General features: G+C 44.1%; 1 protein-coding gene across 4 annotated transcripts in view; it reads right to left on the bottom strand.

Annotated features, from left to right (window-relative positions):
• The window catches only part of Fryl (FRY like transcription coactivator), a 195509-nt gene that overhangs the window by 10742 nt on the left and 157064 nt on the right, over positions 1-27703 (bottom strand). For all 4 annotated transcript variants that reach the window (XM_028780843.1, XM_028780842.1, XM_028780845.1 and 1 more), the window contains 14 exons: positions 26327-26934; positions 25861-25958; positions 20890-21060; positions 19784-19924; positions 17599-17796; positions 16825-16986; positions 16637-16711; positions 16169-16345; positions 12588-12791; positions 9979-10143; positions 6007-6254; positions 3505-3712; positions 2169-2318; positions 1340-1438 (listed from right to left, as the gene is read on the bottom strand). In XM_028780843.1, coding sequence (XP_028636676.1) covers positions 1340-1438; positions 2169-2318; positions 3505-3712; positions 6007-6254; positions 9979-10143; positions 12588-12791; positions 16169-16345; positions 16637-16711; positions 16825-16986; positions 17599-17796; positions 19784-19924; positions 20890-21060; positions 25861-25958; positions 26327-26934 — 2704 coding nt within the window. The remainder of the gene's footprint in view (positions 1-1339; positions 1439-2168; positions 2319-3504; positions 3713-6006; positions 6255-9978; positions 10144-12587; positions 12792-16168; positions 16346-16636; positions 16712-16824; positions 16987-17598; positions 17797-19783; positions 19925-20889; positions 21061-25860; positions 25959-26326; positions 26935-27703) is intronic.

Below are 27703 nucleotides of genomic sequence, written 5' to 3'. Positions count from 1 at the left end.
TGATGCAGGTATTTTCTTTCCCTGAAGATCTTCCAACCTCAAATTCAGAGTCCAAGGTCATTTCCCAGTCCTGTCAAAATTTCCTTCCCTTTGGAAATCATACCTAGTACTTGGCTTACAACAGCTTTGCTGTTGAAGCCGACAGAGAAGTAAGTCTCTTTTGTCCCTCGTACTTTTATTAATACTTATGTGACTTTGCTATTCTGAATAACTACAGCTTGAATGTCTCTTATCAAAAAAGCGTGGGACCAGAATGTTTTAGGTTTTGGTACACAAGAGTTGCTTGTTTGTTTATAATGAAAACAAAGTCTAGCACAGAATGTGTGTGTGTGTGTGTGTATTATTCACATAGCCTGCAGGTAATGTTGTATAAGTCATAACTATTTATAAAACAAAGTCTATATATGTAAACTGAGCCACCAGGAAGCAAAGGGGCTGCTGTACTAGCCGAGTGTCCCCTCAAGGGGAGTGTGAAACCTGGTCCTTCCTTCCTAAAGTATCCTAGCTAAAAAGGGGAGTGTGTCCCTTGAGGGGACAGTTTTGTTGTCATCTCTTTATTATTGGGGGCAGTCTGGTTGGTTAGCTCACTACCGCAGTCTTAAGCTTCTGATAATTATCTTCTTACATGATGTTTTGACCTATCCCATGACACCTCTTGCCATCATGTTGGTGCTGAAAGCTTCAGATTTTAAAGCATTTTGGATTTCAGAGTTTTGGGTCAGGGACACTGACCTCGTATTTACATGTTCAATCTGTGCTGCCGATTTTTAGCTAGGATATTTTACGAAGGAAGGACCAGGTTTCCCACTCGGTTTTTCAGAGGTCTTTAAATGTGGTTATATTTAATGCTAATTAGTGAAAGTTTCATCTATTTTAGAAAAAAAAAAAAAGCCTAAAGTTTGTCTGGGAGAACAGTTTCTCCCTCCTTGTTTTTCTGTATTTGTCAATTGAAGACATGCTGGGCTGACTTAGGGAGCTGGGCCAGTGTGTAAAAGGCTGACTAGAACTGTAGCAGGCAATAATTACAATATGCCCCGTGTTTGTTGCCTCCCTTGCCCCCAACACCAAGATGAGTTTTATCAGAGGCAGCAGATGCCCTTCGCCATATCTCTGTCACCTATATTGCCAAACACTATTTACTACTTACCCCCCTGCCATACTGACTTCAGCTGCAGTCTCCCTCCCAGTGTGTTCTTAGGCAGGAACTCTACGGACAGCAGAGAACTGTCCCAGGACCTACCACAAGGCCAGTGAAAGAGCTGCTTGTCTGGGATAACCTGCATCCAGGTCAACACTTGTGTCATAAAGCACTTGATTTCTGTGTGTGGAAGAGACTGACCTGCTCGGCTGCTTCTCTCTTGGTGGTATAAGTATCCAGATGTTCCTGCAGCTCCAAGACACCAAACTTGAGTGTTTCCAGCAAACCGCACGCCATCAGCTGTGAAAGCAGACACCCAGGTCATGAGCACCCGCCAGCTGGTTACTGGATACCCTCTGCTCCCTGTCAGACCAGTGTATGCCTTGAAGGTACCATCCCTCAAACTTCTAAACATGTAGCTGTTGCAGCAAGCAAAGGAAGACCAAAGAGATCTGGATGTTTTGTCTAGCCATCTCCTACCAAATTTTGTTCAAGAACAGGAAAGAACATACACCTCTAGACTATGACACTTCAGCTTTCTCGTCCTGGATTCTATGTGTATAGAACCAGTGAAGTTGTATACAGCGTTTCACATATTGGGATGGATAGCTAGCTGTCTGTCTGTCTATCTATCTATGAATGAGACAGTCTTATTACGTGGTTCTGGCTGGCCTAGAGCTTACTATATATACCATACTGTCCTTGAACTCAGAGATCTGCCTGCCTCTGCCTCCAGAAAACTGCAATTAAAGGTATGTTCCACCATGTCTGGCAGGGATGACATTTTGCTATATATGTAGATCAGAGTTAAGATACGAACCCTTCACAATTCAAAATTGAGAACTGCTTTTACAAAAGGCTAAAAACCAACGACATCATCCCAGCATAGTCATCTTGCTTGTTTTGAAACAGGTTTTTGCTATAGAAAGGCCTGGAACTCATTGTACTGCCCTGGGCTGGCCTCAGACCCTCCACCATCAGCTTTCTGTGAACTGGTATTTCCACCTGTGCACCATCATGCCTGGCTTACCGTTTCGGCATCCACAAACACAGTGGGGCATTCAGAACATGTCATCATTACTTCCAATGAGCTTTTAAACTTGGTACCAATACGCTGCAGACTCTCACCAAGAAAGCCCACGGCCTCGTTAGTTATCTCTCCAAACTTCCTTTGAATTGTCTAGGAGGAAAGCGGGAGAAAAGTTTAGAATTTCTCACACACACAAAGGCCTTTCCCCTCTTTTATGTAAAGAAGTGTTACAGCTGAAATTACTGTAAGGATCCACAGAATTCCGTTAGGAGATCTATTAGGTCTGTACATATTTCTTTAGGAGCTACGTCAACAAATAGCTATTATGGCCAGATACAATGGCGCACATCTGTGTGCCCAACTACTTGGGAGAGTTAGAGGGGAAACTGTTTGAGTTCAGGAGATCTAGCCTACAGTGTGCTGTGACCATCAGCATGTACAGTGACCTCTCAGGAGTGGGCGGCCACCAGGTTGCCTGAGGAGAGGTGAAACAGCTGGGCACAGGGAACAGCTAATGTGTATCTGCATACACGCATGTGGTATTGCTAGAGGATATTAAGACTGAGGGGAGAAAAGCACATCGGGAGACTGCCACTATCACTGTTGAGGAAGGAAAACAACTAGAACGCCAAGGGTAGGGCAGTGAGTGCAGAAAGTTAAGTTGGAACTCACACCACCGAGCATGGACGACTGCCCAGGAAGGAAGCTGGAGGCTGGAGTACATGTGGAAACTTAGTGTGGGTGGGGAAAGGAGGATGATGGACAGTCAACAGGCGCTGCATCTCAGTGCCTTAGGCACTCTCCTTCCCCACGCAATGCTCAAAATGGTATCCACATGCCATGGTGCTGTCTGAGAATATTCACTGGAAAACATCTAGAATAGCATGCGGCACAGAGTAGGCACTTAAAAAATGACAGTGCTCATTGCTACAGTTACCTAATGGAGGAAAGCGACTATCGTTAGTTCCCATGGGGACTAAAGTGTCATTTAGCATCCCCTTATAAATACTTTAAATACTGTGCCCCTCCCTGTATCAGCTGGTAGAGGGCAGGTACAATGGCATGCCTTTATTTCTCTGGTACCCAGCATACTACAGAAAATCAGACCCTGTGTGGTAGCTGTGTAGCGGTTTCACTGTGGGTTTTCATGTCTGTACTAGTAAGTAATTGATGTACCAGGAGTACTGCTGGCCAAGCTGCAAATTAAGAAAATGTTACATTCACAGACACACGCTTGTTAAAGGAAATCAGGGATATCAAAGCCCGAGACGCCAAGTAGAGAAGCTTCATTTTCACCTTAACTACTGTGAGTTCAGAAGCCTTGACCCCCACCGACCTGAAACAGTCTTGAAAACACATGGAACGTAAACACCGCACAGGAGCCGTCTGTGTCCGACAGCGTCTGATTGACGTGACAGCGCCACGCTTCCTCCTCGTCCTCATAAGCCATAGGCTGGAAAGCTGCTATTATGGCGGACAGAAAGGGCGTCGGGAGAGGTGAGGTCTGCACTTCTGCAAAACCGTCTTGTTCATCTTCCTCTTGACTGTAGACATAAAAACCGTAATAACCCTCAGGCTATCTCAAAAGAACAGAGTCCTAGTACTTCACACCATTCAATGGGAACTAGCCTTACTCACAGGTACACACTGATTTTGAGCAGCAGTTCTCAGCCTGTGGGTCATAAGCCCTCTGGAGGCCGCGTATCAGATAGTTACATTACGATTCATAATAGTAACAAAATTACAGTTAGGAAGTATCAACAAAATAATTTTATGGGTGTGGTCACTGCATGAGGAACTGTATTTAAAAGGGCCATAGCATTAGGAAGGTTGAGAAGCACTAATTTATAGAATGGAGCCTAAACTCCTTAAGATAGTTCAAGTACATTCACGTTCTTCCTATTTTAAAACTCTTTAATTTCAAGCAACTGCCTTAACCCAAGTCTACAGTGTGCTACTACTGGAGTAACACCAGCTACATCTACAAGGAAGATGGATTAGGGCTGGGCATGGTGGTGTGCACTTTGAATCCTAGCATTTGGGTCGCAGAGGCAAGTGGTTCTCTGTGAGTTCGAGGCCCGCCTGGTGTAACATGGTTCCAGGACAGCTAGGACTATGTAGAGAGTTCCTGCCTCAAACCAAACAAACCAATTAATATGGATTACAATGTGTTCATATTATGGCCTACTTTGGATCCCTTTATAAAATTTTATTTAGTCTTATATTCTTATTTTACTTGTTTGTGTGTGTGTACATGTATGTGTGTGCATGCAAACAAGTACATGTGTCCTCACAGGCCCAAAGCCCAGCCATGGCATATACTCAGCTGTTTCAGAAGCACCGGCATGTGCCTAGCAGTAAAGCAGACAAGGGAGTGGACAGAAGGGCTGGCTATTTTATCTCAGGAATTTATCATTCCTACACCAAGACAGTGAAAACGTAAGACGGGAGCCATGGAAAAAGACCAAGTTGTGTTTCACTCTGTCTCAGGTTTTGAGTCTGAATGCAACAAGAACAGTTCTCGTTACAAGATGGCAACCCTACACCTAAGACTCAAGGAATACCCAGAGAGAAGGGGAGGGAAGCTCTGAAGAGCCAGAGGTCAAGGACAGCTGTCCTGGAATCTTCTAGACTCCACAGGGAAACTCTTCCAGTGAAACCTCAATCTTACATCTGCCTGACACCCCCCATGACAACACCACGATAGACATGCCAACGTGGAGGCAAAGCGGCTCACTTCGGTCCTTTTCTCCAGCTGAAGAGGATGCTGTGTCTACTGAGCACACAGGTCTAGCACACAGCACATTTGATTAAAATGAATCCCTTCGGTGATTTTAAAAACTTCATAAGTGAGTACTGTATCTACATGATTTCCATCCCACCCTCTTCCTCCTCCAACTGCTTGTCCTCCCCTGAATTCCCTCTCGGCTTCATGCCCTCTTCATTACTGATACACACACACATACGCACACGCACACACGCGCACACACACAGTGCTGAGATTCTATTTATGCTCTTTTTAATCTGTATGTGTTTAGGGTTGAGGATTGTGATCATATATCCTATAGGGGCTCACCTTTGGAGACAGTGTGGGCCCTCCCTCCGTCCCTCCCTCTCCCCCCCCCCACCCCCATCAACCATTGATTGCTGGTAGTTCTGCATCTAGGGGCAAGGCCTTGTGGAATTTTCCTTATCACACCAGCGTGTCTACTGGTGTTGTTGTTGTTGTTGTTGTGTGTGGAGGGGGGGCGTTTAAGCAGCCATGCTGTTGAGAAATAGGACACATTAGACAGTATCATAGTTCAGATCACAGAACTGTTTTGTGTGTGAACTTACTAAGAGCCACCAGAATTCCCATTAAGAACTGTGTAATAATAACTCAACTTAATCCACAAGCGAAAAGGAAAGTTTTGTCTGAGAATTCTTCACATTCTGGTTTTACATTTTGAATGTGCAGAGTGTAAGCTTCTGGAGGAATCAACATAGCCTCCAGTACCAAGAAGTGATCTCTCTGACAATCACCTCTGACAGATCATCACGGTAGCCCAGAAATTCATTCCACTATTGATTTTAACACTTGAACATTTGGTATTCTGCCCAAACAGGCATGTGATGTGCTTCTAACATGGTGTGCTAGGAATGGATTGTTTTTTATTTTATATGGATGCTAACAACCAACCAACCAACCAACCATAGTATGCCTTATCTGTAAGAACGAAGACAGTTATAGACTAAATACCAATACTTCAGAATGCATAAACTGGACTAGGGAAGGGGCATGTTGGAAAGGCATGGGGATGAAGCATAGACTCACTACTGTCTGTGTGACTATACTCACCTGGACAACCCAGAGAAATCCGCCTCTTCCTCCTCACACCGTTCATCTAACTCTTTCAAAGCCAAGGTGACGTCCTCTTCACAGATGGATTCTGGGTAGCTTTCAGGGGCCAGAGGCTCTGGCATGTCAGTTTCTTCTAAATCAAGAATTCCTCGACATACTAGTGGGTCCTGTTGGTCTTGAATAATGTATGACCCTTCATCTTCAAAGGCTGTAACATGTTCCTCCTTTAATACTGAACTTGTATCCTGCGAAGCAATCACAGCATTAGCAGACTTCAACAACACCAAAGGAATTCTATCAATGCAATAAAGGACAACTGCCGGCATCCAGGTCTCCACTGTCTAGTCTGTACAGTTTTTGAATTGTGAATATATACAACTGTCTTTTTAAATGCTCCTATTGCCTTTCTTTTTCCCATTTGTTTTTGGCTGGTATAGAAGAACTCAAGGTCTAACACATGAGGCAAACAGATGACTACTGACTCCAATCCCCAGCTCTGGAATTTTGAATTACAGTATACAGCCAACTGCTACATAAAACCACCAAACATTTCTACTTTGTGTTCCTTCTCCCTCTTATTTACAGGATTTGGATACTGACTGGAATCTATGTCCTTTGCTTAAATACCTTCTCTTATATATATTTTATTTTTATACAAGAAGCATTGTTACTGTAAAGTCTCTCTTATTTGAAGTACCTAGCATCCCTTTCATCTTATCAGAACAGTAAATCTGGCTATAGGTAGTAAGACGGTTCACGAGTGAATCCACTGATCCTGTGGGGCCGCACCACCCTCAAGCCAGAATCAGACACCGGCCAGTTATAAAGGGCCTCAACCCAAACAACTGCACTCACTTTCCTGATATCTGTGATGTGGAGAGTTGGCTTCAGGTAGTAAGACAAGATAGATAGCTCTTTCTTTGAAGCTTTGAAACCCAGTAGAGTCTCACAGCTAAGACAGAGTTCTCAAAAGATTATGAAACTTTCAGCTGGTAGCTTCTGAAACTAAATAAATTATAAACTCATTTATCAAACAGGAATGGCTGCACATCCGTGACCTTTAGTGCACGGGTAATAAGGAAGATGCATGCTACAGACTGTAACAGTGGTTAGGTGGTCTCTTTTCCCACCCACCGTTAACAAGCTGACATAAGTCACATGTGTTGTGACTGCCACAGCAGAGAAACCCAATGGATGCTGGCTAAATAAATGAACTGCCACAGTTAAGAAAAAAGGAAAACGTGTCCAAAGTCATGTCCAATCATAACGGGGTCAACACATTTCTAATTTGTATGGATTGATCAGTTCCAGTTTCAACTAATAGTAGCACTGGTTTAAAAGCCAAGATAAATGTTTTTTTTTTTCAGTAGTAGACTACATTACTTAATATAATATTTTTTAATGTTTTTAAAATGGAATTTTCCCTACAAAATGTGTAAAGCAAGCACAAGTGAGGACCCCTGGATTAGCCTTAGTTCACTCTTCCATAAAGTTCACCCATGAAAAGAATTTTGAGCACATTCAAGACAGATGCTCTGCTACAAATTAAATCATGAGTCTATGATCTCGTAATGGGCTTAGGCTAATACGCGAATGGCAAAAACGGATATTGGCAAAAACGGATATTGGCAAAAACGGATATTGGCAAAAACGGATATTGGCATATATAGAGTACAAATGGTGAACAGCATCAACCACATGCAAGTGTTGGCTGGTGGAGGGCTGAGAGAGAGGTGGCTAGGGATGGCATCCCGAGGAAAGGCAGCAGACCTCAAAGGCTGAAGGGTGTGGGAGAGAAACAGCAAGTGCATTAAGGAGACATGGATCTACAAGTGGCGGGCAGTGACCCTTGACCTCACAGAGCAGGACTTAAGTCATCCTATATGGATTATATTTAATATAGACGCAGGTTCCATCTGGAGATTTGTCCTTCCTGCCCTTGGGAGGCTGGATCATGAGGACTGCCATGAATTCAAGAACTACCAGGGCTGCAGAGTAGGACCCTGCCTAAAAAAGAAGTGAATGAATGAATGAATGAATGAATGCCTACCTATGCAGCATCTCTATTTAGGGCTCCGACACACTGCTTATCTTGATGTAAGGTATTACTATGCTTCGGGACTGGAATATTCTCGAAGGGTCCATGCCGGGCTTACTCCCCACTGTGGCACTACTGTAAGGTGGTGGGCTTGGTGGGGGGGTCTACGTCACTGGGGGTGTGACCTTGAAGGGACTGTGGGACCTCTCTCTCCTCCTTGCCCTTGCTGTTTCATTCAAGGATGTGGTCGACTGAGTTGCTTGGTATTTGCTTCTACCATGACTGCTACCAAAGGCAATCTTTCAGGGATTGAAATCACCAAACAGTGATCCAAAAAGAAGCCTTTCCTCCTTTTATTTGTTTTGTTTTGTTTTTGAGACAGGGTTTCTCTGTATAGCCATGGCTGTCCTGGAACTCACTCTGTAGACTAGGCTGGCCTCGAATTCAGAAATCTGCCTGCCTCTGCCTCCCAAGTGCTGGGATTAAAGGTGTGTGCCACCACTGCCCAGCGCCTTTCCTCCTTTTAAGCTGGTTCTTCTCAGGCAAGATTTCAACACTCATCAGCAGAGCCATCTTTTGAAAGGAACATCTGCAGGAGTTCCTGCCCTCTGAGGAAGTCTGTCTTGAGAGTGGTACCTGACCACACATCTGACCCTCTTCGATTCTAGTTTCTCTCATCTTCTACCCATTTTATTCCTTGGGATACTGAACTCCCTGCAGCCAGCTGAACAACCATGTTAGTTTACATGCCATGTCTTCCGTATGCTACTCCTCTACCTGGAAGGTACAAATACCTTGAAACCTGTCCTTTATCTCTGTCACCACCAAAACCAACCAGTTTATTACTCTCTGAATTGCCACAAATCCTTCAATATATCACTGAGCTTCTGTACTAAATATATATCAAATGCCTTTTCATTCTTCCTTAATATAGACAGTAAATCCCATCATCCCTAGTGAAATCACAATGAACACTTCACGGAGCTGCCTGCATCTTTACTCTATTAGAATTTCAAAGACAGGTGAGTCAGGGAGCCAAAATACATCCATTTCAAGATGTATCTGCTGACTATTAATGAGTGTGAAGACACGTCCAGTTGTCAGCCTAGTAAGAATATGAGACTTTGCCTTATAAAACCAATACAATAAAATAGCCATGTCAGTCAGGGTCTAGTAACTACATTAAGTTCATTAAGAAAAAAAAAAAAAAGTACTAGTTTCTATTATTTACCGACCGAGCAAAAAGCACGTTTCACATGTTTACAGCAATAACTAACATTTTAAAAAAGTATCTATAATTATCTTTTAAAGTAAGAAACACTAAGACAACTAATACTTACTTATTTTGGGTCAGTCATTAGCTTGGAATCTGGCCTTTCTTCTCACAGGCCTTTCCAAAAACCATAATACTAGTGGTTCCAAAGTCTTTTGGTAAGGTTCATTGGACCGTCTGCTAACACAGCTAGCCTGAGGTCCTAACCCAGTCATAGCACCAATCACAGAAAACCCAAACAAAGCAAAAGGGAAGGGGAGGGACACACAGAAGCAGTCCTTCACAGAGTCGCAGCACCCCAGGCGAGGCCTGCCGTCCCCAGAGAAGCGCTGGCACAGTAGCCAAGTCACGCTCTGCAACGCATTGCTCATTGACATATTTGACATTATTTTTAACCTGTAGGCTGTTTCCAACACATCAATTTTTTTAAAAAAAAAAAAAAAGAAAGAAAAAAAACCACACACACACAGACACACAAACAACCCAATAGGGTCTGACCGTTTTGTTTAAAACAACCCAACAGGTTAGAAATACTGAAAACAAATCAGATCATTAGCAGCATGTCAGCTGAAAACTTTTTGGGGAGAGGAGCGAGGGATGTGGCAGGGTTGCTGAAGGGAACCTAGATTGGCCATGCACCAGCCCCGTGTCTCCCCACCTCAGGCAGCTGGCTGCTAGCATTGTCTAGACAGGCCTCCAAACTGGGGGTCTCGTCTCTGATGTGCAGCACGTCTTCCGTTGTGTTGCTGCTGGCAGAATCCTGAGACTGGAGCAGGTCCTGGTGCTCGTGCATCAAGTCGTCCGCCACACAGTCACTGTTGAGCTGTGGGAAAGATTCGTTCATTAGTGGCAACAGCCGCAAGCCATAGCACGCGTCACCGGATATTTTATGGGTTTAGTTATAGAGACTTTGTGGTGTTTCCTAGTTTGCCTTTCCCCCATCTAGTGTGTATCAGAATGGGTTGTGAATGGAGGCAGCTGACCCCTCAGCACTATGGAGCATGCAGCCACAGAGGTTAGATGTTGCTAACCAAACAAAGGGAAAGAACTGGGAGCGATCTAGAACTATACTGGCCTTGAGCCAAAATTTGTATTTTCTCATGTGTTTGCCTCCCCCCACCCCCGCCACCCTGGGGCGTGGGGTGGAGTCTCACGTATCTTAGGGAGGCCACAAGCTCTGTAGCCAACGTTCCTTATAATTTTGATCCTTCTGCTTCTATCTTTGGGGCATGTACCACTATGCCCAGCGTAGGTGGTGACTGAGGTCAAACCCAGTGTTTTGTGTGAGCTGGTATTGAACCAAGGACCCTGTGCATGCCAGGCATGTGCTGTGCTACTGAGCTCCATCTCAGTCAGACCTGAGGGAACTCAGGGAGGGCAGGCCCGCGGGAGGGCACCCTTAGTAACGTAAGCAGAAATCAACTGCACAGTTTCATAAGATGAAAAAGCAAAGAGAAACTGTAAAGCTGTTTATAGCAGAGCTAATGACGAAGCAACGACTCAGTTTTCTCTTGGCTGGTATTCAACCTAGGAAATACCAGCTTTTGATTTAGAATACACAGAGGCAAATGCAGACAAGGCAATTTTCAATGATTTTTTTTCCCCTAAATTAGTATCACTGAGATTGTCCCTGTCCTTGTTGGTAAGTAGTCAGTTCTGCCCCTGGGATTTGTGAGAGCTAGCCATTTTTCGCACTCACTGTGTGTTGGGTGGCTTACCTCTAGCAAGGCACTACTGTTAGGGGTCTACTTTTAGTGAATGGTAACACAACTTCCCAGAGTTACAAAGAGGGTAAAGCCAGCCTCTGAGTTTATAGTCAAGATTTGTATAATCTGATCCATGATCAGAGAGACAGGCAAGGCCAGCCCAGCCTCGTAGCGCATGGTTGGTCTCCACAGGTGCTGAGTCAGTGTCTGTGGCCAGGAAATAACCATCCCTCTAAACTAGTCCCATGGAACATGGCTTTTCTCGCCATGGTGAAGTGCATGGGCGCTAGACAGAGCCTGTTTCCAGTCTACTTACTAGCTGTGTGTTCTGGGACACTCCAGTTACTCCCCAGCTCTGCATTAAGCCTGCTTGCCTTGCAGAGTCAGGTGAGAATTATGGAGACTAGTAAAACACCTTGGGGACCCTGGCGTGGTGGTGAATATTCAGCAGTCACTTCACGAATAAAGGGGTGGGGGGGTGGCACTGGGAAGACTTATTTATGTTAATAATGAGATGCCAAATAGCTGAGGAGACAGGAAGCTGACCACAGACAGACAGCGTGACACCTTGCTTAAAGCCTGTCATGTGCGATATTGCTACAAGGGCTTGACCCTCAGATGTTGTAGAGTGAGGGGTCTCTGCTAAAGGCAGACAGGCTGTAAGGAGACTTGGGTAATCCTCGCCGACACTAGGGATGATTCTGAACTGTACACGCCAGGGTGTCATTCTCCATGCTGCTGTCTCCAAATCCCACCCTCACACTACCTGTGAATTCAGGCTTCTGGACAACCCACACGTTTCTGGATTGGTGGATGAGCCTTGTTCATTAAGTTGGCCACATAGCCCTTGGGATGGGAGCCAGAACGTCACATAACTGATTTTGACCCCCTAATGAAGTTATTTTTACTATTTAAAAGTTATGTGTAGGGGCTGGAGAGATGGCTCACTGGTTAAGAGCACTGGCTGTTCTTCCAGAGGACCTGGGTTCAATTCCCAGCACCTACATGAGAGCTCACAAGTGTCTGTAACTCCTGTTCCAGGGGAATCTGACACTCATACAGACATCCATGAGGGCAAAACACCAATGTATATTTTTAGAAAGTTACGTGTGTATACATGTGCAGATGGGGGTAGGCATGTGCATGTGACTACAGAAGAGAGTATGAGGTCCTCAGAAGCTGGAGTTGTAGGTGCCTATGAGCTGCTGCGGGATGTGGGTACCAGGAACTGAGCCCAGGTCCCTTTTAAAGAGGAGAAAATGCTCTTGGCTGCTAAGCCACCTTTCCAGTCTCCTAACTTAATCTTGAAGAGGACCAACACTGTGCTCAATTGTATGTGATACATTCAAAGTGTGACTTACACACCAGGAAAGAAAAGCAGCTGTGTACCAAGAGGTGCCAAATGCCCTAGCTGATACCAAAAATATGTGCCATCTGAGAAGCCCTAAAGGAACTGCAGGGATCTAGTTGGCCCTAGTCTAATTTTGTTTTTTTTTTTTTTAAATTGGAAGCTAAGAGTTAGTTGAAGCCTCTCGACTTTGTGGAAAGGTGAGGTTAATACCATCTGTGTGCGTGACAGGATCTGGCTTGCCGTGAGGGCAGCTTCTTCCTCCGAGGACTCATCGGTATCCTCCTGGTTCGTCAGGGTCAGGCTGGGGGTGCTGCTGGAACATGGGTACTCCTGGAGGGATGGTGTGTCTCCTTTGTCGATACTGTCCAGTGAGCGCCGGCGGACTCCCCAGTTGAAGTTGTCCATGCTTTCTCCCTAGAAAAGCAAGACACGATTGCTAAGAACTCAGCCACATGCTTACTGATGCTGCAGAGATTAAGACACCTGGAAACATATACTAAGGTGAAAAAAAATTACTGAATGCATTATGAAAAGCAGAAATTCAATCAACCTGCCCGTTTCTTTCAATGTTTAATCCGTCATCAAATGTTTATATTTATAGAGATTAAAAGTCATTTGGTTATTTTTACAAAGTCATTTTCTTGATAATCCATCTTGCACCGCTGGGGGACCAATTAGATCTACACTCTAGGTCATTTCTACTCTAATACACAGGCACGGATGAGACCACACAGAGGACAGGCACGGGCAACAGAGACACAAACCGCACGACACCAGGCTACAACTTACCTGCAGCTCCTGGTTAGCAAAAAGGAAAACACACAGAGTTAGAAAGAACGAAGACGCACATTCAGATATATACTACGCTTTTTGGGAAAAGAACTCTGTGATTTCTCAAACTCAGAGACGGATGCGAGCTCTGGGTTTAGCTTTTTGTGGGAAGCCAACATGTGATCTGAACTGGGGAAGAGCTGGAGACAGACACGTAGAACAACGCTGCCGTGGTACACTTCGGCAACACAGAATTTACAGAAATCTTCAAATTTTACACGGCTAATACTTGGTAGAGTGCAATAACTGACTCAGAGTACCCACATTCAACTGACGACGATACGGGGTTATAGTTACTTTCGTCTGCAGGACAGCTGTGGTTCAACACAGTGGTCGTCTATCAATAGGATTTAAAATCAAGATCATAGCTATCAAAATGCTACCATTGCCGACTTCAAAAGAGGCCACAAGAGAGATACATTTCAGCTTCACTCCTGTTAGGATTTAGGCTGTGTTTGTGCTGAGCCATAATTCTGAAGAACGTGTCTTAACAGTCTGAAGCCGTGGTGTGACAAATTATACTAAGCTGGCAAAAAATGATTAATTTATATCCTTTACATGGAAGGGATTGTCTGAAATAAAGGCTTCAAAGATAGATTTTTTTTCCCCCCTAAACAGAGGAATTAATTCTTTTTCAAATGGGATTTTAGATGGAAGATAGTTGTGTAATACTGACAGGTGACACCCAAACTGTTCAGGCTGGGGGCACTTCAGGAGCCCTGTCCCTGTACCCTTAGATTCATCCTGGCTGTTCCTCGCGGTGTTTTAGACATTCTAGGGTTCTGTAAGGTTAGGGTTTGAAAAGTAACTTTCTTCAGCTTACATTGTAAATATGACCATGATGCCCAGCACATTAATGGCACTTGGCCTTACAGTGTGTTTGGTGAATGAATGAATGAATGAATGAGTGAGCGAATGAATGAATGAGTGAATGAATGAGTGAATGAATGAATGAGTGAATGAATGAATGAATACTGCAAGGGAATCTTTTAGGAATTTCATTTGTTTGGTTTGCCCATCCAATCCAAGTATTTCCTATTGCTATTAATTAATAAATTAATTAATCATGACTATATGTAGAAAGTCTGTAGCCTCGGCTTGCTTAATTCTGGGGTTCAGGTCAGTCCTCTCCTACTCCCCCTAGGTCACTGTGACTTGAAGTAAAGACGGGACCGCAGATCCTTCAGCGTTCTAAGGAGCTACTGAAGGCTGGAGTCTTTCCTGCTGACATTTCAGAGGGCGGGCTGGGTGAACTCAAACACATCCCCAGAGCTCTTTACAGGAAAAAGGCAAACAAAAAAATAATAACCTTAACCGTTAGAAAAATGTCAAGAGCCTTTAGAAATCTGAATTCTGAACAAGAAAAAAAAAATAACTGCAGCAGGATTTAGAATCGGCTCACAAATGTAGGTCGGGGCACCGAGTCTCAAGCCATCCCATCTCCCTCCTGGCTGTGACAGCCTGTCTCCTGTCCTACGCTTCCTCCAAAATGTTTTTCCAAAGGATGAATGTGAGCACACCTTTAAAATGGCTTTCAAAACATACCCTTTTAGAAGATAAAAATATAAGAAGGAAGATGGGAAATGTACATAGGATAAGAAAACATAGGTTTAAAAACTTCCCTTTTAAAGGTGGCTTAAGTTTATTGGCATGTGTGAGATTCCCAGGTTCTGGGTTCCTATCTTCAAAGCTGAAGCAGGGGAAGGCGGGGGTGGGGGGCAGAGGAGGAGGAAGGACACACCTCCCTAGACTGTCTCCTGTGAACAGCTAACTATATGACATGGTGGCCAAAGAGAACAGCTCCCCATGAGAGCTGAGGGGTGCACACAAGCTACCCGAGTTGACTCTTCAGATCCTTACAAAACATTGCTATGCGGGCACACGAGGTCACAGAACAGTGATGGTCACTGGGCTGCCGTTTGAGACCAAGTTGGCCTGGAATGAAGGGATGGGGGTGGGGCTGGGAAACATAAGGCCTCACAGAGTCATGCTGAATGCAGATCTCTGCCTCGGGGCTAGCTGAGCTATCTGGGCTGACAAATCTGCTCTTCGCACTTGGATTTCCACTTAGAAAACCCTTAATCAGGCGGTAGGTAGATCAGTGGTTCTCGGCCTTCCCAAGGCTGCCACCCTTTAATACTACAGTTCCTCATGTTGTGGTGAGCCTCCAACCATACAATTATTTTTGTTGCTACTTCATAACTATAATTTTGCTACTGCCTTAGACTGTAATAATGTAAATATTTTGGAGGTAGAGGTTTGCCAAGGGGCTCGTGACCCATAGGTTGAGAACCACTGGCCTAGAAGGCCATATCTAGACAGAATCAGTTTATAAGGGGAAACCCTTTGTGTTTCGGAAGAAACTGGTCCTTGTGGAAGTTGAAGAAAAAGTGGTTGGGCCTCGCCAGTGAGAGGCCCTCAGGCACCTGCCAGAGGCGGAGTTCTAGAAAACAGTTCTAGAAAACTGTATGATCAGCCACATTAGTGACAAATACAACTATGTCTGAGCTGGGCATGGGAGCTTACAGCTGTCACCTACACTTGGGAGGCTGAGGCAGGAGAAGTGGCATGAGGTTCAGGCCAGGGGTGAGGGGACTTTGTCTCAAAACAAAACAAAAAATCAAAGAAACTAATGTTTGATCAATTTTAATAAATATATTTACTATTAATTTGTTTAGCTCATGCTAAATAAACATTTAAATCTATGAACACACTAAAATGACTATAATGAATTTGTTTTTTATTGTTTTTTTCTTTTTTTTTCTTTTTTTTTTTTTACTTTTTAAAGATAGAATGGACTCCTCTTTTATTTAGGTTCCTTCTGCTACTGACTAATTGTGACAACCATATTTAGTTTGCCTTTCTTGACTTTACACTCATCTTCACAAGGGAAGATGCCACGGTCAGAGGCTGGCTCAACCCTGACCATCTAGACACATCAAGAAGGCCCACGGTCTTACCTCCGCATCTTCCAACTCAACATCCAAGAAGTCGAAGTCCTTAAAGACGCCAAACTGCTGCTCACTGCTGTTGTCTTCGACGACAACTTCTTCTTCTTGAATTATGTCCTCGGTGGTAGAGATCAAGCTGGCCTGTTGGTCCCCGACTTCCAAATCCTCATTTGAAGAAAACACAACCTGATGCCCCCAAAAGAAAAAAACAAAAGGTTTGCCCACCATCTTTATCAGTCAGCGTCTGAGGCACCAGCCCCTCCAAAACCCTGTCAGCCTCGCCCTTCAGTCAATGCAGAATTTCGATTTAGTCTTCAGGCCTAACTAGTTCAGCACCTGACCAGCGTCGCTGCCAGCTCTGGCAACAGACAGGACCATCTTTTTATTCCTGGTCAACACCAGGACTTACTTAGAAAAGGCAAGCACCGAGACACAGCGCCTCTGGTGCCCTTCACCTGTATGCTCCTGAGTACTCACAGAGGGGTTCTTGGGGAGGCCAGATTCTGGGCCACAGAGGGAAAGCACGCTCATCAGCTTCTCCCTTGTTCTCCGCTAACAGGAAGGAAATTCCAGTGTTAGTATTGGGTAAAAGGAAGACGGTTCTAGGATGCTTACAGGATCACAAAAATCAATTCTTCTATCCCATGCCGATGCTCGCTAAGTACCTGCGATAGCTGTGGCCTTTTCCAGCTGACAGGAACCAGGGCATTGGACGTGGAGCCGGAGGAGGTGGAGGACGTGCTCCTGGTGACTGCGATCACCTTTGCTTTCCCATTCCTTCCCGCGGCACTGTGCTGGCCTCCGTACTTGTTCCCAATGATGGGTGTCTACACAGAAACAAATGCCGGCATTGACGGCCTCCACACCAGAGGAACTTTCGGATGTTAAATGTTAACCTATCTTTCAAGTTGTTTTCTACAAATAACCGAGAAAGCGAGTTGAGCAAGCCACGAGGGGCAAGTCAGTAAGCAGGGTCCCTCCATGGCCTCTGCATCAGCTCCTGCCTCCAGGTGCTGGTGCTGCCTTCCCTGGATGATGGACTACAAATTATAGAAGGAAATGAGCCCTCTCCTCCCCAGGTTGATGTTGATCATCGTGTTTTATGACAGGAACAGAAACCCTAACCAGGGCACCCCAAACTGTAATATCTGCTCCCCTAGGGACTTATTTTATAACACTCAGCTTTGATGGTACCTCTTTTCCGAAACACACTTCTAGGAGCACTGTTTATTCCCAGAGCATTTCTATCTTATTTCCATTCCAGTCAGGCATCATGACGCTCATCTGCCTGCTTCCTCGGGATAATGTAAGCTTCCTCAGAAGTTGGCCTTGGCCTCACTTTTATAACCAGTTTCACAGCACCCATCCCAGTGCCTAATGCCAAGTACAAGTTCCGCTAATGTAGGCCTGAGAGAAGAAACAAGGTGACGAGAGCTCACCTCGGAGATGTCAAAGTGAAAATCTAAGGTCTTGCCGGGCAGCTCCTTTGAGACGTTATTGAAGATTTTAGCGAAGGAGATTTCGGGAGAGCCTACATCTACTCCGTAAGCCTTGGGGATGTCATTGGGGACGACAAGACTTGCAGAGCGGGACACCACCAGCTTCAGGATGTTGAGGGCTTCCTTCCAGTACGGGCTCTGGATTCAGAAGAATCAACACATATAAGTGTGCATGGAGAGGAACAAAGCCCCCAGAGCACACCACGGACTGTGAGAACAGCGTTGCTCTAAGATGTCTGTAAAATGATTTTTCCTTTGAGATCTTTTAACAGAAGGTCTTCCGAGTTACCAAACATAGGAAAATCTGAGTTATTATTGGTAGTGTTAGATTATCACACGCAATAGACCTAATGACGCTCCCCCATTGGAGGACCTCGGTTTTCTCTCAGGGAGTACTTTATAAATCATTAATTTGCAAAGTCTTATGCAGAGACCTGGCTGTTCAGACAAAGAATCACATACATTTAAGCTTTTGAGGTGAAGTTTTGGCTTCAAAGCTAAATCTTAAATAGATGATAAAAAGTTTTTAAATATATATTTTTTAGATGTATATTAAATACTAAAACACATTCTGACTTTTAAAAACGTTTTCATTATTTTATCTCGTGTGTACCGATGCTTTGCCTGCACCTGTCTCTGCATCTCATATTTGTGTCATGTCCACAAAAGCCAAAAGAGGGTGTCAGATCTCTTGGGACTGAAGCTACAGACTGTCGTGAGCGGCCATGTGGGTGCTGGGAATCAAACTGGGGTCCTAAGCACAAGCCACAAGTGTTCTTAACTGGTAAGCTATCTCTCAGTGCTTGAACTTTTGTTTCCTGACTACCCGGGCCCCAAATATCGGGGTGACACTCTCAGGCACTGCTGATCTTCAGAGGAAGCTTTTCTTAGTTTTATATATTCCTCCAACATAATTTAGGAATAGCTGACATGGCAGATGTGTATGTGCAGAAGAATCAATGTCCAGCAAAGAATTTATGATATTTTTTCTCCTTTTATTTTAATACATGTAAGTATTTTTTGTCCTCATGTATGGCTCTGCAACTCATGTGTGCCATTGCCTGAGGAGGCCAGAAGAAGGCATCAGATCCCCTGGAACTGGAGCCATGGATGGTCCTGAGCTACCACGTGGATGTTGACAATCAAGCCTGGGTCTTCAGGAAGAGCAGCCGGGGCTCATAAACTCTGAGCTATTTCTCCAGCCCCTCACACCCATTAAAAAATACATTAAAAAGAATACATGGGGAAAGAAAACACTTCTGCCATCCAGCCACAACCCTAAGGATTCAAAGACATTTTCATACAAAATGATTAATTTCAAATTGGGGCTCGGCTACAAAACTGTTGAAGTCAGTATTTCCCTTTTAAGATTCTACTGCAGTGAGTGCATATGTGGGTGGGGTAAGTGCAACATAGTAACCTGTGAAGGTTCTCAGAGAATCTGTTCTCGGGATACTTTATCTTATTACTAGTATATTTTAATTATGTAGTGTGTGTGTGTGCGTGTGCATATGCATGCAGATGCTCAGAGTCCAGACCAAGGAACTGGATCCGCTGGATCTGCACTGACAGCAGTTGTGAGCTGCCTGGGGTGGGTGCTGGGGTCTGCTGCCAGAGCAGGACACGCTCTCAATTGCTGAGCTGTCTCTTGATACTTTATACAAGAGCGTTCTTTTTTTTTTTTTTTTTTAAATCACAGTTCACATTTAAAGAAAGTTTGGTTTTCTGCTTTCTAAATATCTGGCACTTCTGACATACAAGCACCAACTTTAAAGTACAGACTTTCAAAGTACCTCTCTCTAAAGTTTTTTTTTTTATCTAATATATAGTACCTCACCAACACAGAGAGTCATACAAAGAACGATATATAAAGAACTGCTGTCTGCATACATACACCCTCTAGAGCGCCACAGACATGTGACTTACATCTGACAAAAGCCCCGCACAACAGATCCACAGACGGTGCCCCTGTGTCACTTACATAGTGAATGTTTTCCGTGTAGGAAATATTCCAGAAATATCACTGGTGTTCCCCACCCTTGGGATTGAAGATGCTTCAGACTATTTATGCTCATGAAGTATTTTGAGTTAAGCAGTGCTGCACGTGAGCCTTGTGGTCACTCACCTGTACGTATTTGCCAATAATCTTTATGATCTCCAGATTAAACTGCTTGGCGGGGGCTGCAGACAAGTCAACGTGGCTCAGCAGACTGTGGATGATCTGTAGCAGCGACTGCTGCATGCTGGACAGTCCCTTCTCTAACAGCTGAAAACAACAGTGAAATGCAGGCTTTAGTCAGGGTGAACAAAAACCGGGCAGCATACTTACAACCCTGAAAAACATTATAGGTTTATCTGTCAGGTTGCTCAAGTGATCAGGGATTAAGAAACATAACAACGGGCATAGACATTACGGCATTCCCCTTCTGTCAGGAAGGGTAACTGTTTCTCATGTCAATAACAGTCTTCAACAATAAACTTATAAATAAATGTTATTTATTTTAGGTTAAAGAAAGAACAACCGCACTGCTATCACCAAAGAATGATGGGCTAACCATTCACAAAGAGATGCAGTAGCTAACTGATCTTGCACAAGATTTAATCCTATAAAACCAAATGAGTAACTGCCACCTGGACCCAGTTCACACTGGCCATCACAGAAAGAGACATGCCTTTGAGTTAAAAACAAACAAACAAACAAACAGCAACAACAAACCCAAAAAACCCCAAGATTTTATTCTCTCTTGAGTTTTCCTTCTTTCCTTCCTTCCTGGAATTCACTGTGTAGCCCAGGTTAGCCCCCAAAACCTCTGGCCCCAGTTTCTTGATGGTTATGATTACAGGTATGAGGCCAGGTTCCAAGTACGAAATAAGAATTGCACCCATTCTCCAGGATAAACACCATCCAAAACATACTTTTTCTTTTTTGTAAGGAAAGGTTTCCATTAATTACTGTGCTGGCTAGCTTTTGTGTCAATTTGACACAGGCTAGAGTAATTCAGGAATACTGAACCTTGGTAGAGAAGCTCCACCAGACTGGACTATAGGGAAGCCAGTGGGACACTTTGTTTTTAGTTAGAGATGGATGTGAGCGGGACCCCCTACGCTCTGATGCTATGCTCTCTCTAATCATACACAGCTTGGAAGACAAGTTAGTACCACAGCAGCTGCCTCTATAAACAGCCACTTGACAATTTCACCACCGAGCGGTCCAAAACCGCCTAAATTCACCTCTGCCAGGTAAGTCACAAGACTGAAGGTCGCCTCTGAGAAAGAGTCATGCAGGTACCGGCACACCACGTTGATCCAGTTGGAACAGTCTCTGGAGTAGGTGTGTGTGCTGTACAGACTCATCATGTGAGCTAGGTTCACCAGCGTCGGGCACTTCTCTTCCGCACAGACCTGGAGAACACACATGCTTATTCTGTTTGCCCACAACTTAAACCTGCTTTAGGCTAAATGCATTTATTTAAAGACAAAATTTGAGATGCACATTAAAGTTTCAGTGCCTTTCAGTTTTTAAAAAAGCCAGAAAAGTTAAAATGGGAAAGGGAAAAAGACCAAGGCTCTGCCAAGAGAATTGCAATAGAACAGTGGTCCTCAACCTGTAGGTCAGGATCCCCTTGATAACTGCTATCTCCAGAAATACGTACATTGAGATTCATAACAGTAAGAAAAGTACAGTTGTGAAGTAGTGATAAAAATAACTTTATGGTGGGGGGGTTGCCACAACACGGGGAACTGCACTAAAGGGTTGCAGCGCTAGGGAGAGTGACAGCCACTGCAACCAAAGACCAGAAAGAGGACTGATGCATGCCGCACTCGTCTGGGTTTTACAGTCTATAATGCTGTCTCTGGTGAATGGTTGTCTATGAGTTTATAAGCCCTACTCATGACTTTCCGTCTGTCTTGTCAAATCCCAAAGTATTCTAGTGCCCCAGAGCCTAAGCGGGCAGGCTCAACTTGAGATGCTCAGGCTGCTTCAGGGCACCTCATGGACTAGTTACTGCTCACAGCCTCAACCTGTGTGATAGCCACAGGACCACACTGGAGCTGTGGTATCTCCACTGGTAGCAGCCTGCACACCAGCCATAAGACTGTCAGGAAATTATGTAAGTGCCTTGGCCAGTTCTGGTGGAAGTCAACCTTTCCAGAAGCTGCTTCACACAGAGCTATGATGGGGATCAGAAAGTCTTTGTGGGGAACGGGGGGGGGGGATTTTATAGACTGAATACATATTCTTAGTTCCTTAATTCCCTGGGTGATTGGTGAGATGTCTCTTAGCCTCCTCTGGAGATGCTATGACAATCTAGAACTGGAAAAGCGCCCTCGCTGTTTTACAAGTCTAGTATTTATATATGTGTACGAATATATGTATGCGCTACATGTCTGTATATATGCATATGCGTACATATATATGCACGCGCACGCACACACACACACACACACACACACACACACACACATATATATATATATATGCATGCACGTACATGTGTATTACAAAGACTAGCCTTGTCATACTGTCTATTTCAGTTTTCTTTTCTATTTTTAAGCTTGTTCTTCCCTTTACTCCTAATGCGTTGTACCCATTTCTACAACTGCCTGTAGCATTTAATAAAGAGAATATTGCCTCTGCCTCTGAAATATGCACATATTTAACTATTTATTTAAATAATATAATAGTTTCAGAGGAAGCTGATAGACTTGAAGGGCCTCAAGTCCATCTCTCAGCCATTATCCACGCATGGGCTGCAGATACACATGTACAACTGCGGACAATACCAATATAGCACCCTGAAAATTTATCTTATAAACTCACTGAAAGCAGCAGATCTCACCCATTATCCATAAAGACAACAGTGAGAAGACGGGGGTGGGGACTTGGTTTGTCATCTTTATTTCAACATAGAGTAACCTAATGAGTAATTTAAAAAGTTGTACAATCTTATAATTTCACAATGACTATTTATATCCTTGCTAGATAAATTTTCTTGAATAGTAAATCACTCTTTGGAGATTTCTGTTTGCTTTTGAGCCTTGTTATGTGGCCCAGGGCCAGACTTGAACTCACTGGGATTACAGGTGTGTGCCATCACCTCTGGCTATACTAAATCCTTACAAAAGGGTATTTTTTTCCTCAACAATGATTTTTAAACACTTATCTTTGAAAAGGGAGAGAATTCCTGTTTGTGCACTACAAAAAAAGAAAATGCCTTAAGAGTGAATTTTGACATTTGGAAGCACCAGGTTAAAAAACAATCCAGTGGTTAAAAAAAAAAAGAAATGTTTTGCAACAGACTTTTTGGCAAGTTTCCTGCCATAATGAAAGAGCATTGCCCAGCCCCAAGATGCCGGGCTCGACATGGGCACCAACAGAGATCCAGTGACATTTGCATAACGAGGAAGCACATAATAGCAGAAAATTACTCTCAACAGTTCCAGGTGAGAGAATAAATTGAGGAAATCAATTTAAGCCACAACCTGCAGGTTTCTAAAAGCACACACAGAGGGAGCCATCCTGTGCTGCGCTCCAGGAGATAGCACACTTAAAAACAATTTAGCAATCACAGAAAGCCTGATTTGGATTCTTAGAAGCAAAACAAAAAAAAAAAAAAAAAGAAAAGAAAAAAAATCACTGGGGACTTCCTGTATCCTGATAAGGTCAGGACCCCAGAAGCTTTATCCTCAGGGGCTACGACATCCTTCAGGCCAGGCTAGGCTTCTCAGTGACTCCAGCACTCGGTGGGTTTGCTACCAAACACATTCCAGCGACATCTCTTAGATGCATCTATTTTCCTACTTGAGCCTTTTGTTCCCTTAAAAACTCCAATTAAGCCAATATATAGTTTCCTCCCCCCACCCCCGCCCCCTGTCATCTTTCTAACTCCTCAGCTGGGGTTGGGGAGAGACCTTGTTTGTATTTTCCTAACGATGCATAACTGGAATATTAAAATGAAAGCCATTTTTAATAAATTTTATATCACCTTAAATACTTTATCAGTGAGAATGCTATATATAAAGTTGGTTTATTTCAGGCAAATATTTTCCAAAATATTTCACTTCAAACCATCAGTTTTCCATCAAATTCTTAATGTTCTATTGAACTTATTAAAGAAATCAAGAATGAGAATCTTTGTGCCACCTTTTTCTACCATATTCTCTTCTCTTTTGATTTCATTACATTTCTTTATTTACTGTGCGTGTGTGCATGGGTACGGAAGTCAAGGTTCTCTCCTTCTACCCACTGTGTGGGGACAGGACTTGGGTTGCACAGGTTGGGGGCAAGTGCCTTTTCCCAGTGAGCCATTGTGCCAGCTCAGGATTTTGGATTTTTAAAAATTCTTTTATTTTTTGAGACAGGGTCTCATTCTGTAGCCAGGGCTGGCTTAGAACTTACCATGTAACCCAGCTGGCCTCAAACTCCCCACAAAATTCCTTCTCAGCCTCTAGAGCACTGAGATCATAGACCTGAGCCACCAGGCCTGGTTTACTGTGTTTAGGAAATTAAGATATGTTTCCGTTAACCGTGGCAAGCCGAGCAATCTACAATCAGCTATTTAAGAATCTCTTTGTATTTAATAAACTATAATAGATTTAGAAATTCAAGTAGGGAGGGACTCAAGGTCATATTTTATTAATACACCCTTTATCTTTTCTGGTCTGTTTTTAAGGCAGGGCCTCATTGCACCCCGTGGCTGTCCTACAGCCCCCTCGGGGGACCAGGGTGCCCTTCACTTGTGGTGATCCTTCCTTCACAGGCTCCAGCCACCTTGCCTAGCTCTCCATGTTTTCTCCATGTTCCCTCTGTATTACCCGGCAAGGTTTACTTTCATTACTGCTGGCATGTTTTGTTGCTGCTTAGCACTGCTTAGCACTCTGTATGGCTCTGCACTTAACAGCGTCGAGTCTGACAACGGGAGGGTCCCTTCACTGGGCTGTACGTGCGGGCCTCTTCCCTTTTCTGTGCTGCTCGTTGACTGAATCACCGATTGTAGGAAAATTGTTTCTGTAAAAAGCTCTTCAAGAAAAGGCAGTTTACTCTCTGTGGGACGTTTCTGGCTTTTCCTCCTGGGGCTCTGGTTTGCAGTTGTGCTGTCTGCCACTGACTCCTCCCGGCCCGTGTCTTTTACAGCAAGTGCGTATTATTTTTAAATGTAACTTTTGTTTGTAATTGTATGTTTTAAGTTTGAAAATTTCTCCCAAGGGACAATGGCCGACGCACACATATTCGTACATGTATAAACAGGAATCTTATCTTTAAAGAGCTGTTTAGACAGGCAATTATTAAACGTATAAAATGTCAAAATCATATTTTATGAAATTAGAGACGTACGTGTTTTCAACACCTTAACAGATGATATAAAATAGCTAATTATACTGCTGCTTTCAGAACTGTGTGGTGGGAAGGAAAAATAAGAGAGAAAAGACAAAAGGAAGTGTTAAAAAGAAAAAAGCAGAAAGGGTTTTAAGAAACTCAAAATATACTATGGCTTGTCTTTTAGGGGACTCTGCACAGGTGGTTTTCTCCTTTAATAGTTCTATTTAGTTTGTGTGTGCCTGCATGCTATGTGTGTGGGGGCTGGGAACTGAGCTCAGGTCTTCTGCAAGAACAGCAGGGGCTCTTAACAGATGAGCACTCCCCAGCCTTCTGCACATGCAACTTCCTCTGCCCAGAAACCTTCAGTTCCTGGTCCCCTCATAGCCTCTCACTCAGGAATTCCACTTTGGTGGTTCTTATTTGATCTTCAGTATAAGCCTAGACAGGACCTCCTGTAGAGAGACCTCTGCTGTCTATGCCCCTAGAGGGTCTGCCCCCACTGCCTGGAGCCTCACCAGACTCTAGGCTGGCTTCGGCTTCCATGCCTATGTTCCCACTCCATGGCTCATGAGGATGGCAGCTCTATCTACCTCTCTCACTGTGTCGCTAGCACCCACCCCAGGGCCTGATCCGGCCTTGCCAGGAAATAAATGAATGAGAGAGAAACAGAGCAGTAGAGAAGAAAAGTGGGAAAAGGAGCAGAAAAAGACTCAAGACTCAGGAGGGTCACTGGAATGTGATTTTTTATTCACCAGCTTTGGTGCAGCTCCTTATGATGGACAGAAGAAACATTAGAGGCAAAATTCATAAAGGACCAGCGAGAGGACCTGCAGGACAGGACAGTGCCTGCTGCCCGGCCTCTCAACAGCGAGCTGGCTTACCTTTGCTATCCGACTAGCTGTCTCTTTGCAAAACTGGGTTGGGCTGTCAAAATGCTGGATTAGGTGAGGCAATAAGCAAAGGATGTTAAGAGGAAAGCCTATCGGGTGGGAAAACAAACAAGAACCAATTTTATTGCACATTATTTTGGAAAGTTAAAGTCATATTTAAACTGTCTACAGAAACCATTTTCACTTTTATGCAATACCTAATACTATACATTTTTACCAGATAATTGATCTAACATGTTTGGGCGGGGGGCAGAAATCAGCAATTTTGAAACGAATGATTGGTCTACATTCTAGCTACAATAAAGTAGATAATTTTAGGCCGAGGATGGAGCTCACTGGCTGTGTGTCTGCTTAGCATTGCCAGGAGACTGGGTTCATTCTCCAAACCCCTGCCATACACCCTTAAAGGTAACGATATTGATGATATTAGCGTCGGTATAGACTATAGTAACGTCACCTGACAGCTGGGACGGATCCACCAGTGTGTGTTTGGAGACGGAAATGAGCTGACTGAGGAGGTGCACGGTCATCTCTTGGGTAGACACTGAGGTAAAGCCCTTAAGGAAGAGCTGCTGAAGGCCTGGAAAGTTACTCCATTTCAACTTGCTCTGTACGGTCTCAATCTTCTCCCGGCTCTCTGACTTATCCAGAGGCAAGTGGGTGAGCAGTTTGCTGAGAAGCCTGAGAGCCAGGAGGTATTCGTATTCATAATCGGATTCTAACAGAGATGCTGCTATCCAAAAGATGGTGGCCATCAGGTTGCTCGGCTCTGTCGGGGGCTGCGTGTCATACACGCCTTTCTCTCTCAGTGAGGACAGGCTTCGAGTCCTCGCCAAGCTACCGCCATGGTTTATCCGTCCATCCGTCATGTCCAGCGTGTTACTCCGCCGCCGGTCGCCTCTGCGGTCACCAACTGGACTTAACCTCAAAGAGTTACTTCTCGTGTCACCGCTGCACCCCAAATGACTGCCGCTGTTAATGGGGCCTGTGCTTAGGTTGAGCTGGCCAGTGCTTTTTCTGTTAGCTGCATACTTGTTTCCCATTACAGAATCGGGGTATGAGGTTCTAAAAGCAGAAGAGAGAAAAAAGGAATGATAGAAGTCACCTTTGCGACATTAAATTTATTCTTGAATAACTGAAAAGTAACTTTTTTTTAATCTGACTTTGTTTCATGAGATCTCAGTTTTGCCTCAACATAAAAACAAAGAGTGCAAAAAGATTATCTCCCGCTAGGGCTGTGTCTTTTGAGCTCAGAAGGGGTTTTTACTGCTAGAGTAGTCACGAGCTCAGCCCTGAACAGAGATACAAGTTCCATCTAAAGAGGACCCTGTCTGTATCACGGCTGTCCGACTAGACAATGCTCAATTTCTAGACAATTTCTCCTGCTCCCAGTCCCACGTTCTTTCTATGGGACCCAAGCATAAAGAGTTTTGACTTCTTCTACATGGCCAACTGATTAAAATTAATTACTTTTTTTATATGTGTCCCAAAAGTATGCAAAAAGATAGGGATGGGAAATAAAACCTATGGCGGAAAGTAAAGATATATTTATACCCTTTTCATCGCTATCAGTAAGATGTAAAGGAAAATTAGGACTCCCAAAGAAAAAAATAATTAGCAAGGGGAGTGGAAATGATTAGGCAGGAGGTAACTTCTGACAGGGGACTTCAGGGAATCACTGCCAGAGACCCGCGAGGGTGGGGAGTGAGGGGCTCTGGGGAAGGCAGGGGTCCTGAGGGACCGCCCTGGGAGTAACTGCACCCTGCTGTGAGTGACACCAATGGGGCTTGCTGGTGGATTCTACTTAGACAGTAAAAAGTCCCCAACTAGGAAC

The sequence above is a fragment of the Grammomys surdaster genome, unplaced genomic scaffold (genome assembly GCF_004785775.1).
Source record: "Grammomys surdaster isolate TR1022 unplaced genomic scaffold, NIH_TR_1.0 372, whole genome shotgun sequence".
NCBI classification, from domain to species: Eukaryota; Metazoa; Chordata; class Mammalia; order Rodentia; family Muridae; genus Grammomys; species Grammomys surdaster.
Note: the sequence above shows the minus strand (reverse complement) of the source record. Positions and strands in the feature narration are given on the sequence as shown.